This window comes from Aethalodelphis obliquidens, unplaced genomic scaffold, assembly GCF_003676395.1.
Source record: "Aethalodelphis obliquidens isolate GAN/ISIS:26980383/991018 unplaced genomic scaffold, ASM367639v1 scaffold90, whole genome shotgun sequence".
Taxonomy (NCBI): domain Eukaryota; kingdom Metazoa; phylum Chordata; class Mammalia; order Artiodactyla; family Delphinidae; genus Aethalodelphis; species Aethalodelphis obliquidens.
In genome coordinates, this window is record NW_020838034.1 from 5,971,408 (window position 1) to 5,987,440 (window position 16,033).

The 16,033-nt window shown below is 51.9% G+C and overlaps 1 protein-coding gene across 5 annotated transcripts; it reads right to left on the reverse strand.

Annotated features, from left to right (window-relative positions):
* Positions 1-502: 502 nt before the first annotated feature.
* Positions 503-15,953, reverse strand: ARHGAP30 (Rho GTPase activating protein 30). Of its 5 annotated transcripts, XM_027095204.1 has the most exons (13): positions 14,924-15,030; positions 13,487-13,636; positions 9,832-9,934; positions 7,922-8,062; positions 6,988-7,070; positions 6,710-6,817; positions 5,863-5,990; positions 5,208-5,379; positions 5,025-5,128; positions 4,869-4,946; positions 4,196-4,597; positions 3,000-3,265; positions 503-2,907 (listed from the first exon to the last, which is right to left on the reverse strand). In XM_027095204.1, the coding sequence occupies exons 6-13, from the start codon at positions 6,799-6,801 to the stop codon at positions 1,300-1,302; spliced, it is 2,850 nt and encodes a 949-aa protein (XP_026951005.1). In that variant the 5' UTR covers positions 6,802-6,817; positions 6,988-7,070; positions 7,922-8,062; positions 9,832-9,934; positions 13,487-13,636; positions 14,924-15,030; the 3' UTR covers positions 503-1,299. The 5 variants fall into 5 exon arrangements, with proteins under 5 accessions (XP_026951005.1, XP_026951006.1, XP_026951003.1 ...); XM_027095202.1 differs by lacking the exon at positions 13,487-13,636 and having other exon boundaries at positions 546-2,907; positions 5,025-5,125; positions 7,922-8,066; positions 14,924-15,953; XM_027095203.1 differs by lacking the exon at positions 13,487-13,636 and having other exon boundaries at positions 546-2,907; positions 3,171-3,265; positions 7,922-8,066; positions 14,924-15,953.
* Positions 15,954-16,033: the final 80 nt, after the last annotated feature.

Below are 16,033 nucleotides of genomic sequence, written 5' to 3' on the forward strand. Positions count from 1 at the left end.
GTTAGCGGTCACCCAAAGACCCCCCAAGGCTTATGGTTTTTGTGAGGCTCAGAGTTTCTGTGAGAGGTATCTTGATTCCCATTCGTTTCAGTCAAGACCTACCCTTAATGGATTTGGAGTAGTGTGGTGTGATAGGAAGAGTTCACACTCTGGAGCCAGACAAACTCGGGTCTCAGATCTAACCTCTGCCACTTCTTAGTTCTGAGACTTTTGGCAACGTTTGACTTAACATTGGTTTCCTCATCTGTAAATGGAGATTACAAATACCAACCTTATAGAATTATTAGGTGGACCAAATAAAATCAAGAGCATAGATTCTGTGCACATAGAATACCTAGCCTTTACTGGCATATAATGAGCATTATGTAAATATAAGTTTCTCTTCCCCATTTCCTGACCACCATGAACCCAGCTCTAGTTTCTAGCTACAGGTCTTCACGACAACAACTGAGGAAGAGCGCCCAAACAATAAAAACAGAAAAAAACAACGTTTGGCCAAACGTATCACTCAAGACTTTAATAAGAATAATGAGACACCACACTACTTATGTGTAAAAATACAACGTTTATTCTGAGACATTGCCCCTTGGGACGTGTGGCCCCAGCCTGTCGGGAGCAGTCCCAGGGCCTGAGTGACGCCGTTCCCCTTCCCTAAAATAGGAAGTTATTCCAAAGCAGAAAGGAGAGGCCAGAGAGATCTATACAAGACCTCTCTTCCTTGAGATGCAGGGAGGCAGAGGGTGGGGGAGCTGGGAAGGGAGCCAGTCCCTCCAACAAATACTCCGCATTCAAAGTTTCCTGCACATTTTCCTCCTAATCTGGAGTTAAGAGGAGCAAGAGGTGTCCCAGGGCCCAAGAGTAGAACAAGGATGGGTAACTCTAAAAGTGTTTGTATGTAATAGGCTCTGATCTGGCCCTGACCCCTGGCTGTACTCTGGACTTCCATGAAGAGAAGTTCATTGCCTAAGAGGGCCGGAACTTGGCTGGAGTTCTGCCTTCATTCTTCACATTGAGAAATCGTTAAGTTTGCCGCCTACTCTTTGTTCCCTTTGGCCAGTGACCCCACTCTCTGGGAACCGGATCTCGGTGACTTTCTCTGGAATCTTGTAAGGGATAAGTGCTTTGTGTCTGAGACAACCTCAGGTAAACGGACCAAGACGTGCCTTCCACAGTCATAAAGAGAAGCTGGAGGGCCAAAACCTATAAAGTTGGGCACTAAAGCTACTCAGGCTGCCGAAGAGACAGCAGAGAGACCCTGGAGACAGCTACTGTCCCCTGTGCCCTGTGCTCTGGTCCGAATCACAGTCCCTCACCTTTCCCAGAGTTAGCCTGTGTTTCAAATGCATACGATCGGCGCTGGGGCGACTCAACGGGGTCAGGGAGCTGGGGTTCTCTCGGGGGCAGACTAAACCGACTCCGGGGTCCAGACCCTTCTGTGCCTTCAGCTGGGAGCTCCAGGCAGCTAAGGGGCCGAGGACAATAGGCAGAGATCATGCTATAGGGGGAGGTTTTGGGGATGAGGCTGTAGTCCCCAGCCCCAGTACAGGTCTGGGTCCGCCGAACTGCCTGAGCTTCAGTCCTCTGGCGGTCCCGGGCCAGGGCCACAGCAGCATCAAAGGAAAGACTGCCCCCATTCCTCCAAGAGGAGCGGGAGGCTCGGGACCCCCAGGCCCGTTCCCCAGGAGTTCCATCAAGCCGGCCAGGCCTTGGGCATGGGTTTGCTGGTGCCACATGGATCTTGCCACACATTGCACTGGGCATCTTGGCAAACTGTGGTTTGGGGGGCACCACAGGCACAGAGCGGACCTGTTGGACCTGAACCAGGGTGGAAGCCAGGCGCATGCTCACACCACCAGCTGAGCCAAGGGGACTGGGCTGCCCCTCCGGATCCATCTCCTCTGGCCGGGGTGGCTGTGGGGCTGCGTGTTCTGTCTCAGAGGGCTGGGCATTGCCCTCCTTGGCACTGTCAACCTCCAGGGACTCTACATGTGGCATTTCAGGGAGGGAGCCCTCTTCTACATGGTCACCTCCAGCCCTCTGGTCTCCCTCATCTTCTCCGTCTCCACACTCACGTTCCTTGCTGACCTTCCCTGCTCCTCCTTCAGCTGCTGCTTCTGGGATTCTGCTATCTTCACCATCTCCTTGGTCTTCTCTTGCCTCTTGGTTCTCATCCCCCCTCTGCCCTTTGACCTCATCTTCTCTGCCTCCTTCAGCCTCTTGTTTGTGTACAACTTCCCAGCTCTCTTCAGCAATTTGGTTTTCCTGGGCCCCATCCTCTGGGTCCCTCCCGGCTTCTCCCTGGGCTTCATCTCCTTCCTCCTCTTCTTCTCGCTCGGTCTTTCTTTCCTTCCCCTGCTCCCCTCCTGTTTCCTCCACACCCTTAGCTTCCTCTGTACTCTCATCCTCCTGCTGACCTTTGGACTCCTCTCCCTTGGCCTCTGTCTCCTCTCTCTCTTCCCCACATCTTTCGTTCAAACTGTCAATCACCTTTTGGCTTCCCTCAGCCTCCACTCCTTCCTCACTGGCCTCTCCACCCTCCACTCCACTCTCTGGACTCCCCTCAGCCTCCTCCCTGATGTCCCGTCTAATTCCAGGCTCAGCCTCCTTGCCCTCCTCAACTTCCCAGAATACCTGTTCTCCCTCCGCCTGTCCTGGAGCCTCCTGTCTTCCAGACCCTGTTCCCTTTTCCTCCTCTAGACTGCCTGAACCCTCCCAGGTCGGGAGTTTGGGCCCCAGAAGGGGACTTAGGTCATCATAGGCACTCAGGAAGACTTCCTCCCCACTTTCCTCCTCTGCTTCAGGCCCGGAGCCAGGAGAGTCCAGGGAACAGCAGCTGGGGGCCAGGACAAACTGAGCCTCATCCAGAGACAGGTCATCCAGGGGTGGCTCCACAGAGAACTCCTCCACCTGTAAGCACAGCATCGTGGCTCAGGACCAGGTGGCCCTGTCCACCCTCTGGATTCCTTAGCACCCCCAAACCCAGCACAGCGCCTCCTTACCTGAGGCCCAACTCCCAGGAGCTCCTCCAGGTAGCCCATCCCAGGGTCGTCCTCCCCAGGGGAGAAGGCTGCTCCTGCTGGTCCTGCCTTGGCCACCTCCCCATCCACCACCCCCACCCACTCGGGCTCTGAGCTGCTTGAGTCCTCTAGGAAGGAGAAGGAATCCTGCACCTCCTGGGACAGGCAGTCCTCCAGGGCAGGGGTCATGTCCGCTGGGCCTGAGTCAGCCAGGGGACCTGGGGCTGGACTTGCCTCCAACTTCTCGTCTGTTGGGAGAAAGGTAGTCCCAGGAATACAAAGGTCAAGACCAGCCCTGACCCTTTCCAATGTGAGTCTTCCTACAGTATGGGCCCAACATTCCCAGCATAGATCCTCCATGTGGCCGATCCTCTCAGACCAATATTCCTAACCATTGGCTTAGAGCCACCTTTATTGAGCTCCTACCGGGTACCAAGCACTGTGCTATACATTTTATAATGCATTATCTTATTTTCTCCATAAAACAACCCTATAATGTAGGGTATTTATCCCCATTTTATATATGAGGAAAGTGAGACTCAGAGAGATTTGTCCACGGTCACACAAACAACGAGTGGCACAGCCAGAATTTGAATCCAAGACTACTTAACTCTGTAGCCCTTATCCTTACCCAGTACCTAGTGCTGCCTCAGTACTTCTCATTATTGACACTTCAGGAACTGGAGTCAGAGCAAAGATCAAATCCCAGCTCTGCCACCTCCTACCAAATTGCTTAACCTAAGTCTCAGGTTCCACTGCTGTAATATAAGGATAAAAACAATACCTGTGTCAACATTATGAGAAAATGAAATGAGCTAATGCCTTCAAAGTCCTTAACAAAGCACATCATAAACTCTCGACAAATGTTAGCTATTAGTATTAATATTATTATTATTACCATCATCTATGATATAGTCCCACTTTGTACTTAGTAATCCCTGCTGTATATATATGACACAGATCCCCATTCTTGGGTATATCAGTGATCTAAGGCTGCCAGAGATCCTCTCTGCAAGAATTTCACACAACCTGATAATATTACTGGATTCCCCCCATCTTGAATCCGGGGAGGCAGCTAAAGATAACCTGCCAAAGCCCAGAGCAGATCCCCAGCATCGGAGCCTCAGCCTAGAGTTCTAGTCCCCTCTCCCAGCCCCGGGAAATCCTCGAATCCTCACCTGGGGGACCAGGGCCAAGGCCAGGGCCAGAGCCAGGGCCAGAGGCAGGGCTTGGCCGGGACTGAAGGGTGGGGTACTCAAGACCACGGGCAAACCCGGCCAAGGAGACGTTAGAGATGATGTTCGGGGATATGTTGAGCATAGAACTGATGTGTGGTGGGAGGTTGACATCGTAGGGCTCTGAGATGTGGACGCCAGCACGGCGCTCTGCATGGCTGCTGCCCCCAGCACGGATTGCTGACCGCCCAGGTCGTGGTGTGCCGGGCTCAGAGCTCGTGCCAGCCAGTGCTTCTGCCTCGGGCTCCTGTTCACCCTCTGCTGCTTCCACAGAATCATTCTCCAAGCTCGCCAGCAACAGTGGGCATGGCCGAGGACTGCTGCGTCCCACCAGCCCCTCTGGCTCTGTGGAGGAGAGAGAGGTAGGCAACAGCCTCTGCAAGGGTCCTGGACACCTCAGAAAGTCTCCAGAGAGTGCCCCCTGTTTTCTCTAGCCTGGAATACACCCGGCCCATCTTCCCTTAGCCGCTACTGCGAACCTTACAGTCAGCAGGTCAGACGTCACCCCACCAACACCTACTTAGGAACCCCCTTCCCTCCCTGGAGGTACAGTCACTAGCCATCACTACCCTCGCCCCACCCCGACACACACACAAGAGTGCACACCTATACTCACCATCACTGACCCCAGCCACAGCACTCAGTGAGTCCATGCTCTTGGCTGGCCGCAGAGTCACCTTATCGGATTTGTCCTCTGCAAGACAGGGATGTGCGTAGAGCCAGGGCCTGGCACACCCTCAGCAGAGCTCCCCCTACATCTCCCCAGACTTACCCCTGTCCTCAGCTCCCCGTGGAAGTTTACGCTTGGTCTCATGGCCAGAGCGACCCAGATTGAAGATAGATCTCCACTTCCTGACTTTCAAAGACCCCTTCCTCCTGGAGGGGATGGAGAAATCACTGCAGTTGGAGCCTGGTGGCCAGTGCAGGGGAGGAGGGCCCAGGAAGAAGGCCTTACTTGTGCTCTGCAATCTCTATGATAGTGTGATAAGGCCGCATCTGTGGGGGTCCATCACCAGACTGCAGGATGCTAGGCAGGTGGTAGGGCAGGGATCGGGGCATAAGGTCCTCGGGGCTGCCTGACACCCGGACCCCTGGAAGTGATCGCCATCCACTTTCCACCTCACCACCTAGGAAAAGAAGAGGAATTGGCCAGCCAGGAACAGAGAGAGGGCTTTGGGTACGGAGCTCCTCACTGCACCCTCCCACTCACCAACTACCATGCTAGGGATATACCTGGAGGCAGACCCTCTGTGTCTAGCTCCTCAAGAGGGAGTCCTCAGGGACAAAGGGGGCCAGGAGATCCCAGGACATTGGCCCAGTGGGCCGGGGGTGGGAATGATCCTTCACTAGCCTCGAGAACCAGGATGGATGGTGATTAAGAGGCCAAGTTATGCCCTGGACGGAGAACAGAAGAGGCCTCCTCAAGTCCTGACGGCACCATTCTCTCTGCAGGGTCTTCTCCACGTGCATAAGCAACAATACTTTATGAGACTCAGTTCTGTCATCCACGAAGCAGGGAAACTGAACTAGATGATCTTGGAGGCTCTCTATAACTCTGACATGACTCCCAGACAGAGAATGGTGATTTGGTGAGTTGGAAGGGCACTGACCAGAGAGAGCAGCACCCTCAAAGAGCTGGTCCACATGTGTGAGGATGAACTCGACGACAATGGACTGCACCCGCACCTCCATGAAGGCTGCTGTCCCATTGAAGCCTGAGGCCTCTATGTCCTTAGACCTGTGGAGGTGTGGAGTTATTCTCCCCCAGCCCCACCACACTTCCCCATTCGCATTCTCCCTAAAAAGATCTTACACCCTTTCCCCTGAATGCCATTAACCCCATCTCCACCTCTTAATCTACATGCATGATTCAAGTCTCAAATGGCCACTTCCTCCAGGAAGCCTTCTTGGACACCCTCCTCAGGATTAATCTCTACCTCCTCTGCAGGGCGCCTTGTATATAAACGAATCTCAGGACTTCTCATAGTCTGCCTTGCACCACAGGGAGTGACGTGCAACCCACTTCTCCAAGACATTTGCTCAACAAACGTTTGACAAAGATCCCCCCAACCCCTTCCTGCTCCAGTCCCTGAGCTAAGTGATGCAGTGTAAGAAAACACAAAGGTCTGGGAATTCCCTGGCAGTCCAGTGGTTAGGACTCTGTCCTTCCACTGCAGGGGGCACGGGTTCGATCTTTGGTCAGGGAACTAAGATCCCGCATGCCCCTCAGTGTGGACAAAAAAGAAAAAGAAAACACAAAGGCCCTGTCCTTAGGGACTTTACTCAAGCTCAGAGAAGGGGCTCACGTGGGTGAGCTCCATCGCACTCAATGTGATCCTGAAACTTCCTGTTCTCACTGGGTGAGACCCCTCTCCAGTGCACCCACACAGCCACACCCCCTCCTCGAGCAGCTTCCCAGGGGCTAGGCTCTGCCAGGATCCCCACACATGCACCCACCTCAGCAGGTTGGGGGCCCACACGATGGCCAGGTTGCGGGCGTGCATGTTGGTCTGGGCACTCAATGAGGCCATGTGCACCAGGTGCCGCATGAGGAACTCCAGGGTCCTGCAGAAAGGGGGCGTTGTGGGGTAGAGCTCACAAAGGGAGCGCTCAGGCAGAGGCAGGATTGAGGGGTGGTGCAAGAGGAGAAGTGAGCAGTCAAGACCCCAGGTGGACAAAGAGCCTGGGCTGAGCGGGGGGAGTCGGGACTCTGGGTGGGGAGGAGGCCCACACACCTGTAGTTTGGGACAGGGAGTTCTCGAAGCACCTCTAGGATCTTGACCAAGCGCTCAGGTTCCAGTTGCACTGCCACAGCCTCCTGGTTGAAATCAAGGAGCAGGAGTCACTGACCCAGCGCTGCCCCTGCTTCCTCCCCAGAGTTCTGAGCCAAACTCTCAGAAACAGCCTGTGCTGTACCCCACTCCGTCCCCCAGGTTGAATCTTCAAAGCACACTGACGTAGAATCTGGGTGCCCCGGGACCTGCAGATGAATCTTGGCCATGCCACTTACTAGCTTTGTGACCTTGAGCAACTCACAGCCACTCTCTGCCTTAGCGTCCTCATCAGTAGTGCTCTGGTTCTGGAACACATCAGGTTCCACCCTGTGGGCGCCCCAGGGGCCACGGAGTTGATTTCAAGGTGTCCAGGAAGGCCCATGCCCACCCCTTCTGGCCTGTATGGGCTGAATGTCATGCCCTGGTATTCAGGATCTCTAAATGATGTCATGCTCAATAAAATGCAACTTAACTTAGAAGTGTTACTCAATTCAAGAGAGCACTTTTGTCATGTATTTTCTTATTCAAACGATGTTCAGCACACGATCGCAGTTCATGGAAGGGCACGCTTGAAAAACAATTGACTTCCTAAAAGGGTTCTCATTCTCTTAAACGTAGGGAAGCTCCGGTCTAGGTGATTTCCAAGGGCTTTCCAGCTTCTGCTCTCTCTCTGACCTCTACTCTCCCCCAGTCTCACCCTGCACGGTGTGCAGTTTGCAGGGAAAGGAGAGACAATGAAGAGCAGAGGGACAGGGGAGAGCAGAGGTAGCAGAGCTAGGAGATTTGTAAGGGACGGGGCTTTTCATTTTCATGTGGTCTCTGGTCATCACGCAGGATCCTTAGAGGTCACCCTCAGCCTTCTCTTCTCCCCCCACCCCGCTGTCACTCAACTCACAGCAAACTTGTCATAGAGCCGGTAAGTGAGCAGGGGGTCTGGCAGCTCTCTGAAATAGGCCTTGCACAGGGAGGAGACGCAGTGAATGTCCTGAAGGTAAACATCTCGCCGCAGGTCTGGCTTCCGCTCAGCCTCAAACTCCTGCCTGGGGAGGTGCAGAGTGGTCAGGAGTGGTGACAGTCTGAGGAAATGTAGGGACCCTCACCTACAGTAAATCTATGATTTGAGGGACCCTCACCTAGGCAGAGCTGTAGAGATGAGCTCCAGGCAGGGTCGAGGGTCAACACGTATGAATCTTGGAAGGAAGAGGTTGGGGCGTGTATATACGTGAGGCAGCAAGTATAAGGCGTTGTATCTGTCAACGTGCAGAGTGGATGTTGAGATGGGTAAGTGGATAGGTAAATGGGTGTATGCATGAACAGGGGTACATATCAGGATGTAGAGTCGGTGTGAGTAGCAATGTAGGGGTATGTAGGAGTCGGTAGAAGTGGGCGGACGAGCCTAAATGTGTGTTTCTGGGTATGTGTAAGGATGGAGGAGTGTAACTTTCAGAAGGAAACATAAGTGTAAATCTTCAGGACCTTGGATTAGGCAACAGTTCCTTGGATATGACACCAAAAGCACACGCAACCAAAGAAAAAAATAGATAAATTTGACATCAAAATTACAAACTGTTGTGTACCAAAAGATGCTATCAAGGAAATGAAGACAACGCACAGAATGGGAGAACATATTTGCAAATCATAGATTTAATAAGGATCTGATATCCAGAATACATAAAGGACTCTTACAACTCAAAAGACACAAATAACCTAATTATTAAATGAGCAAAGATTTGAATAGACATTTCTCCAAAGATACACAAATGGCTAATAAGCACACAGAAGGTGTTCGACATAATTAGGTATCAGGGAAATGCAAATATAGATGAAATATCACCTCATACACATTAGGGTGGTTATAATCAAAAAGACACACAGTAACAAGTGTTGGCTGGGATGTGGAGAAATTGGAACCCTCACACATTGCTGATAGGAATGTAAAATGATGCAACTCCTATAGAAAACAGTTTGGACATAGAGTTACCGTACGACTCCGAAGTTCCACTCTTAGGTATATACTCAAGAGAACTGAAACGATATGTCTACACAAATACTTGTACACAAATGTTTATAGCAGCATTAATCACAACAGCCGAAAGGTGGAAACAACCCAAGTAGCCGTCAACGGATGAATGGGTAAACAAATGTGATAACGCCACACAATGGAATACTATTCAGCCCTAAAAAGAAGTGAAGTACTGGTACATGCAACAGTATGCATGAACCCTGAAAACATGCTAAGTAAAAAAAGCCAGACACAGAAATGTACAATTATATGATTCCACTTATGTGACATGTCCAGAATAGGCAACTCCATAGAGACAGAAAGTAGACTAGCGGTTGCCAGAGGCTGGGGGAGAAGGGCAATGTGGAATGATGCTAATGGGTATAGGGTTTCTTTTGGGGTTGATGAAATGCTCTGGAATTAGACAGCGCTGGTTGCACAACCTTGTAAATGTACTAAAAACCACTGAATTATACATTTTTTTTGAATTACACATTTTTAAATGGTGAATTTTATGGCATGTGAATTGTATCTAAATTTGTTTCTAAAGCTGGGTGGGTGCATGTGGGAGGGGAGGGGTGTGTGTGTGTGTGCATGTGTGTGTGTGTACATTTGTGTGCGCACACACATGCGTGTGTGCAGGCTAGCCTGTGGGGAGTGCGGGGCATGGTGTCAACCTTTCCCGAGGAGACTAGAGCTCCTCCCTTGGACAGTATCTATCATCTATCTTCTCCCCACATCCCCTCACCCCTGTGATTCCTGGCCTCCTGGCCACAGAGCTCTCCCCTCACTGCCTGACTCACCGGAGCTTCTGGATGTTGGAAGAGACCCCTGAGAGGCGGTAGATCCCATCCACCACTCCATACTCCTCCACAAACTCTGCACAGCTCCTTAGCACCTGGGGCACTGGGAACACAGATGGGGCAGAGAAAGAGAAATCAGAAGGTCTGGGAGGTCAGAGACTACAGGGGGTCTGAGAAATGGATGCAGCAGGGAAGGGGGCTTGGGGAGACTGAAGGCAAAGCTCGTGGAATAAAAACTTGTCAGGGGGCTTCCCTGGTGGCGCAGTGGTTGAGAGTCCGCCTGCCGATGCAGGGGACACAGGTTCGATCCCCGGTCTGGGAAGATCCCACATGCCATGGAGTGGCTAGGCCCGTGAGCCATGGCCGCTGAGCCTGCACGCCCGGAGCCTGTGCTCCGCAGCGAGAGAGGCTACAACAGTGAGAGGTCCGCGTACCGCAACAAAAAAACAAAACAAAACAAAACAAAAACTTGTCAGAAAGATTCTTGCAGGACATCAGCTCCAGCCTGCCAACCCGTTACAATCTCTCTGCCCATTGGGCCTAGAGTCTCGGCATAAACTCCCCCAGTAAGGGGGAGCTCACTGCCTCTCCAGACTGCTCATTCCTGTTAGAAAGTTCTGCCTTTGTTGACCTGAAATTCTCTCTCTCTGTAATTACTAGTTGCTATTACAGAAATTTTTAAGGGACAGCAATGTGATTGGAAGAGGACTCAGGGTGAAGGACTGGTCTTGAAAGTGCGTTTACATAACACCCTACATAAGATAAAGGAACATTAGCTCTTGCAACCAAAATGGAACAGAGCTGATGGGCATTATTGTGAAGCACCTCCTCTGGTTAGTGAATGCATGGATCTTAGATCTGCCATAGGAAGGTACGTGAAGTTGCAACAGACCTTCAGACAGGTCAATTCAGGAGAGAAGCACCGATATGCCAAGCACTATGCATTAGACATGAAAACTGAGGATCATAGGAGTAATGAGTGTGCAGTATCATCCAGCTAGAGCCAGGATTCAAACCCAAGAGTGCAAAAAGCTGTATTCTCTCTCCCTTCTTCGGAGCCCTTCCCAGTTACTAGACCGTAAGCTCCTCAAGGACAAGATCTAAGTGTGACCCATCCTGCCGTTCCTCACCTTATCTGTCATGGTGTCTCAGTCATGGGAAATCCTCAGAAACCATGTGTTGAATTCATCTCCACAAGGCCACATAGTTACCTCTCTAAAGCACTTCCATGCTTTACTTTTTTTTTTTTAAGCACCTCCATGCTTTAAATCCTTTGCTACATACACACTCTGCTCCACCCCGATCTTCAATGCTTAGCTTACAAACACAGAATAAAATAGAAACTCCTCAACCTGGTATACTGTATGAGACCTTTCACAAACCAGGTCCAGCTGCCATTCCAGCCTTAGCTCCAGCCAGCTCCCCCAATAAATCCTATGATCCAGCACTTTCCTACCCCCTGAACAAGCCTTGGTACTATCACTCATGTTTTCCCTTGCCTGGAAATGCCCTCCTCTCTGTGTCTGCCTGGTGAGCCCCTGTGCATTCCTCAAAACACACTTCAGACATCACTTCCAATTCTGAACCCTTTGCTTACATCCGTATTACACTTACCAAGGTCCTTTGTTTATATCTGTCCATAGCACTTATTGTACTTTGTTATGATTGGTATATTTTGTATCTATACCTTCTGACAAGTAGTAACATCCTCCCCAGCGTCTAGCACAGTGTTGAAACAGAGCAGGCGCTCAACAGATGTTTATTAAATTACTCAATGAATTAGTCAATGAATTGGAGCTTTAATAGAGAATATTGCCTAAGACAAAACATTGAGTCCAATTAACTGAGACTCACCAGAGAAATTCCTGTCATGTGTTAGTGTCAGAAAAAGCTGTGCTTCTCCTAAGCCACCTATTCTTTTCTTATGGGCTTTATGAATTTCATACCTGATTACGTTTACCTCTTTAACTACCAGGAAGCTCAGAGCCCATATCTTGGAACCATATAGAACCACCTGAAATGCATTTCTAGGTACTGATTTTACCCCTCCTGTTTTCCTTTCAACTCAATTCCTTCAGTCATTTATTCTTTTTGTAAAGTTTTGGGTTTTGGAAGTCATCCATCTCAAGCTCTTTGTGGAATTAAGTAAGTTAGAAATACAGACTGAAGAAAATCAATAAATCCATCAAACACTATTTTAAACCCTCTTTATGTGACCCGGAGTCCACACCCTTTACGCTCCTGCACCCCAGAGCCAGGATTTGGGTGAGACAAGGACAGCATCAAGGCTGCAAAATTTAAGCACTCACTCTTAGGGTTGTGCAAGTGTCAACTGTGCACATGCACGATCTTGAGAGTGAATGCCTCCTTAAGAAAGAATCACCTAGGGCTTCACTTGCCTGGCCCTGAGAGTGGGAGTTTCCTTACATTTTGCACCCTAGTCACCTCTCTTGCCTCACCTTAGTCCAGGCTCTACAGTTCACCATCCATCCCTTCAGGACCTCTGCCCATTTGCCAGGGTCCCCTGACCTCAGGTTCCCAGCACTGAATGCAGAGATGAGGCAGACCCTCCTGGTTCAAGCTGTTTCTCTACTCTTGGGTGAATAATGCTACCCCAACTCTTCCGGCCGTCACTCTGTTGACTCATAAATAGTTGGCTGTCACCTAAACCCCAGGTTGTTTTCACAGTAACTGCAATCAGTCCAGGTCTTCTCCATCCCATCCTTCTCTGTTGATTTTGAGTCTCCACGGGAGGCCTTTGAAGAAGGCATACCTTTTTTTTTTGCGGTACGCGGGCCTCTCACTATTGTGGCCTCTCCCATTGCCAGGCTCCGGACGCACAGGCCCACGGGCCTAGCCGCTCCGCAGCATGTGGGATCTTCCCGGACCAGGGCACGAACCCGTGTCCCCTGCATTGGCAGGCGGAATCTCAACCACTGCGCCACCAGGGAAGCCCGAAGACATACCTTTAAAGAAGGCATTCGAGAGCCTAAGGAGTCAGAGCCATAGAGGAAATGGGTCAAGGAGATGGGGGAAGAGATAAGAGGATCAGAGGGATGGAGGAGTCAAGGAGACAGAGATAAGAGAAATGGGGTCAGAGATAAAAGTTAGAGACATAGTTGGGGTGGTAGAGTCAAAGGGTGGGTCAGGGAGGAGGGCCTGAAGCTTAGGAAACGGGAGAATCAGAAACCTGAACGAGATCTCAAAGAGATAAATACTAGGAAAAAGGAAGAACTCAATTGATATAAGGGCTCGGGAAGGAAGAGACCCACCTAGGGCAAAGAGCTGAGAGAGGGTGCTGAGATGGAGCGAAGCTGCAAGGATGGGGGAAACCAGGATAAGCAGGGAGGATGAGTTAACCACAAACACAGCTGTCCTGGCCTGGGCTTTCATTTTTGCTGGATCTTGGCTTAAAGAGAGAAGCCATCACTGGCCTCTCTCTGTCCTTCCACTTTCCACCTGTCTATGCTGGGAGGAGCTGGGAGAAGGGGAGAAGGCTGCCACTGCTGCTCTGGTGCCCAAGATATCCCTCCCCCCTTGGACTCAGGTGAGGTTCTTGTGAAGGGCAGGAGGGGCTTCTCTCTCTCTCTGGGATTCACTAGGATCAGGACCCAGCAACCAGATGCCTATCCCTTCCAGAGAACATGCCCCTCACCTTCCGGGAATGCTGACAGAGGCCAGGAAGGGATACAGGAGTGGGATCTGGGCTGGCTGTGAGTTCAGTGTTTCAACAGGAGGTTGGCAGGGGGTCCACAGGGAAGGACAGCGCCAGGATGAGGATGCTGAACTGAGGGTTTGCAGAGAACTGGAAGAACATCAGCCCCAATTAAATCATGTGGCCCTCACCCAAGAGCCATCATTCTCAAGAGGCATCCCTTGTAAAGGAGTCAACCCCACACTGGCGGCTGGGCTGTGCCCTGTTAGAAAAGAAAGAAAGGCACAGAGAAGCCACTTCGGCTGTTTAACACCCTTCCTTGGGGCCTGGGCTTTCCCTTAACTGAGGCCAGTGGGATGGGGGCCTCTGGGGGAGGAGAAAAGGGGAAGGAGGTGTCTGGGGACACAGGGGCGGGGCTAAGAGCAGGAAATGAGCTGGGAACCACCATCACCCTCCCTCCACTGCAGGCACACGGAGCAGCAGCCCAGAGCAGAGAACAAAGAGGAAATGACAGATTGGGGTGGAGGGGGGGAGAAATCATGCCCTTCTTTGGGAGGAGGTCGAAGTACCAAAAAACAAGCTGGGCTGGGCCGTCAGGATACCTGCGTTCAATTCCAAATCAAATCAAGAAATGTTTCTGAGTGTCTACTGCACACCAAGCACAGTGGGGAGCCAATGTTGTCCCTGGTCCTGCTCGTTTCCAAGCGTCCTCCAAGGTAACTCAGGGAGGATGCTTTCCACAGACAGTCCTCACCCCCATCCTCCTTTGTACCCTCTACCCCCATCTTCACACCAGGCCTCAGGCCATCTCTCTTACTGTTCTGGTGTTCCCATTTTAGCAGCTTCTCCCCTCACCTTCCACTTTGAACCCGTTTCTCCTTTGCACAGGGAAAACCGGAGAATCAGAGAGACTGGGGGAGGGGACCGTCCCCACCCTGCATCTTCACCTGTGGCCCAGCAAGGCTGCAGAGGGATCAGAGCCCCATAACCTCGTCTCCTCCAACCAGGAAACACCCATCCTCCCCATGTGCCATCCGCAGGCTCTCCAGGGGCCCTTCTCCTGTCCTTTTTCATTCAGACCTAAGGACCATCCATGCCCCTTCAGCCACTCATCTCCTGACCCTGTCCCTTCAGCCTTCCTCTCCTGTCCCCCAGCTGTCATCTCCTCACCTCTGCTTCTTCTACCTCTCCTGGGTCTCCAGTCTCTCCCTCCTCTCCTCTCAGTGCTCCCTCGGTGCCCCCATTCTCATCACCAGTCTCTTCACCCCCAGGCAGTCACTGAGCCACATTTCCTGCCCTGCCTGGGGGTGACCCCAAGCCACTGCCCGTTCTCCATGAGCTCCTGGAAGCTGCTTCTGTACCCTCAGCCTAGATCAGGCTGGAGAAGCTCCACGCCTCCCCCTCCGCCCAACAGCAGCTCCGGGCTGGCCTCCTTACCCTCCTGGCCTGAGTGCTGAAGGTGCTCCTGCAGGTCGCACCCAAACACCCGCTCCTTCGAGCTGCCCTTCTTCTTCCCTTTCTGCCGAGACTTCATGGCCGGAGCCCCAGGGCTCTGGCCCAGCCACCTCTGTCCCCTAAGACCTTTGCCCTACTAGTCCCCCATGGGATCCCAAGCCAGCCTCTGGGCTTGGCCTGGCCCCAGAGGGGCAGGGCTCAGAACTGGGGGTGGAGGGTGGCCTGGGCAACAGGCAGCAGCTCCTGCCTCTGGGGCCCCGGCCACACGGAAGTGGCTGTGGAAGAGGAAGCTGCCAGGACCCCGGCAAGAAGTTGTGTCTCGTGGCTGGGCCTGGCACTCGCCCTTCTCGCCCTGCTCAGCCCCGGGGGGCAGGAAGCTGTGCAGCTCCTTAAACCCGCTTCCTGTTAGAGCATCTTTGCAACCACAGAGCTGGGGTGGGGGAGGTAGCTGACATTCACATCCTCACCCATTGCTGGGCCTCCACTCATTGGTCAACAGGAGATGATGTCAGAGCCCTGGGGTGGGTGGTAGCGCCTGGGGTGTGAGCAGGTGACTGACACCCTCGGAGACCAGAATTCTGGGGTCTGAGGTGGAGACCCGAGACTTGCCTAGGAGCAGAGCAACACAGGGCTGTGCAAGGCATACCCAGGAGGGAGGACGGCCAGGCTTTGGCCCTGACCGGCCTGTAGTCTCAGTCAAGTCACATTACTTTACTGGGCCTCAGTTTCAACACATATAAAAAAAATGAAGAGAGTGGACTAGATGATCTTTAAATCTTTCCAACTCTAACATTCTGTGGAACTTATTTGAATTTTGGGTTCTTTGACTGTAAAAAGTTTACACTGTTGTCTACTTTCCAGGCCTGTTGTAGTGAGACTCCAATACAATACAGGATATAAAATACTGACAGCTAAGGCACTGCCTATCCTGGAAGGGCTTATAGTTCCACTGTCCGACCTCGACTCTCAGAGACGGCTGAAGGTCTTGTGGAGGCCGCTTCTTTTCCCCCGTCCCCCCTAGTTCCAGGCAAACTAACTTCTCCCCTACTTGGGACCACAAGGAAGATGGTGCTGAGACAGCACTGAGGTTCA

What these genes read in the sequence shown, in the direction of transcription:
- ARHGAP30 (XM_027095200.1), bottom strand. Translation starts at nt 15,020, where the DNA reads ATGAAGTCTCGGCAGAAAGGGAAGAAGAAGGGCAGCTCGAAGGAGCGG. An exon ending in CTCCCTGTCCCAAACTACAG is followed by an intron (nt 6,818 to 6,987) that starts GTGTGTGGGCCT and finishes CCCTTTCTGCAG; the next exon opens with GACCCTGGAGTTCCTCATGC. An exon ending in TCCTGGGAGTTGGGCCTCAG is followed by an intron (nt 2,908 to 2,999) that starts GTAAGGAGGCGC and finishes CTGTGCTTACAG; the next exon opens with GTGGAGGAGTTCTCTGTGGA.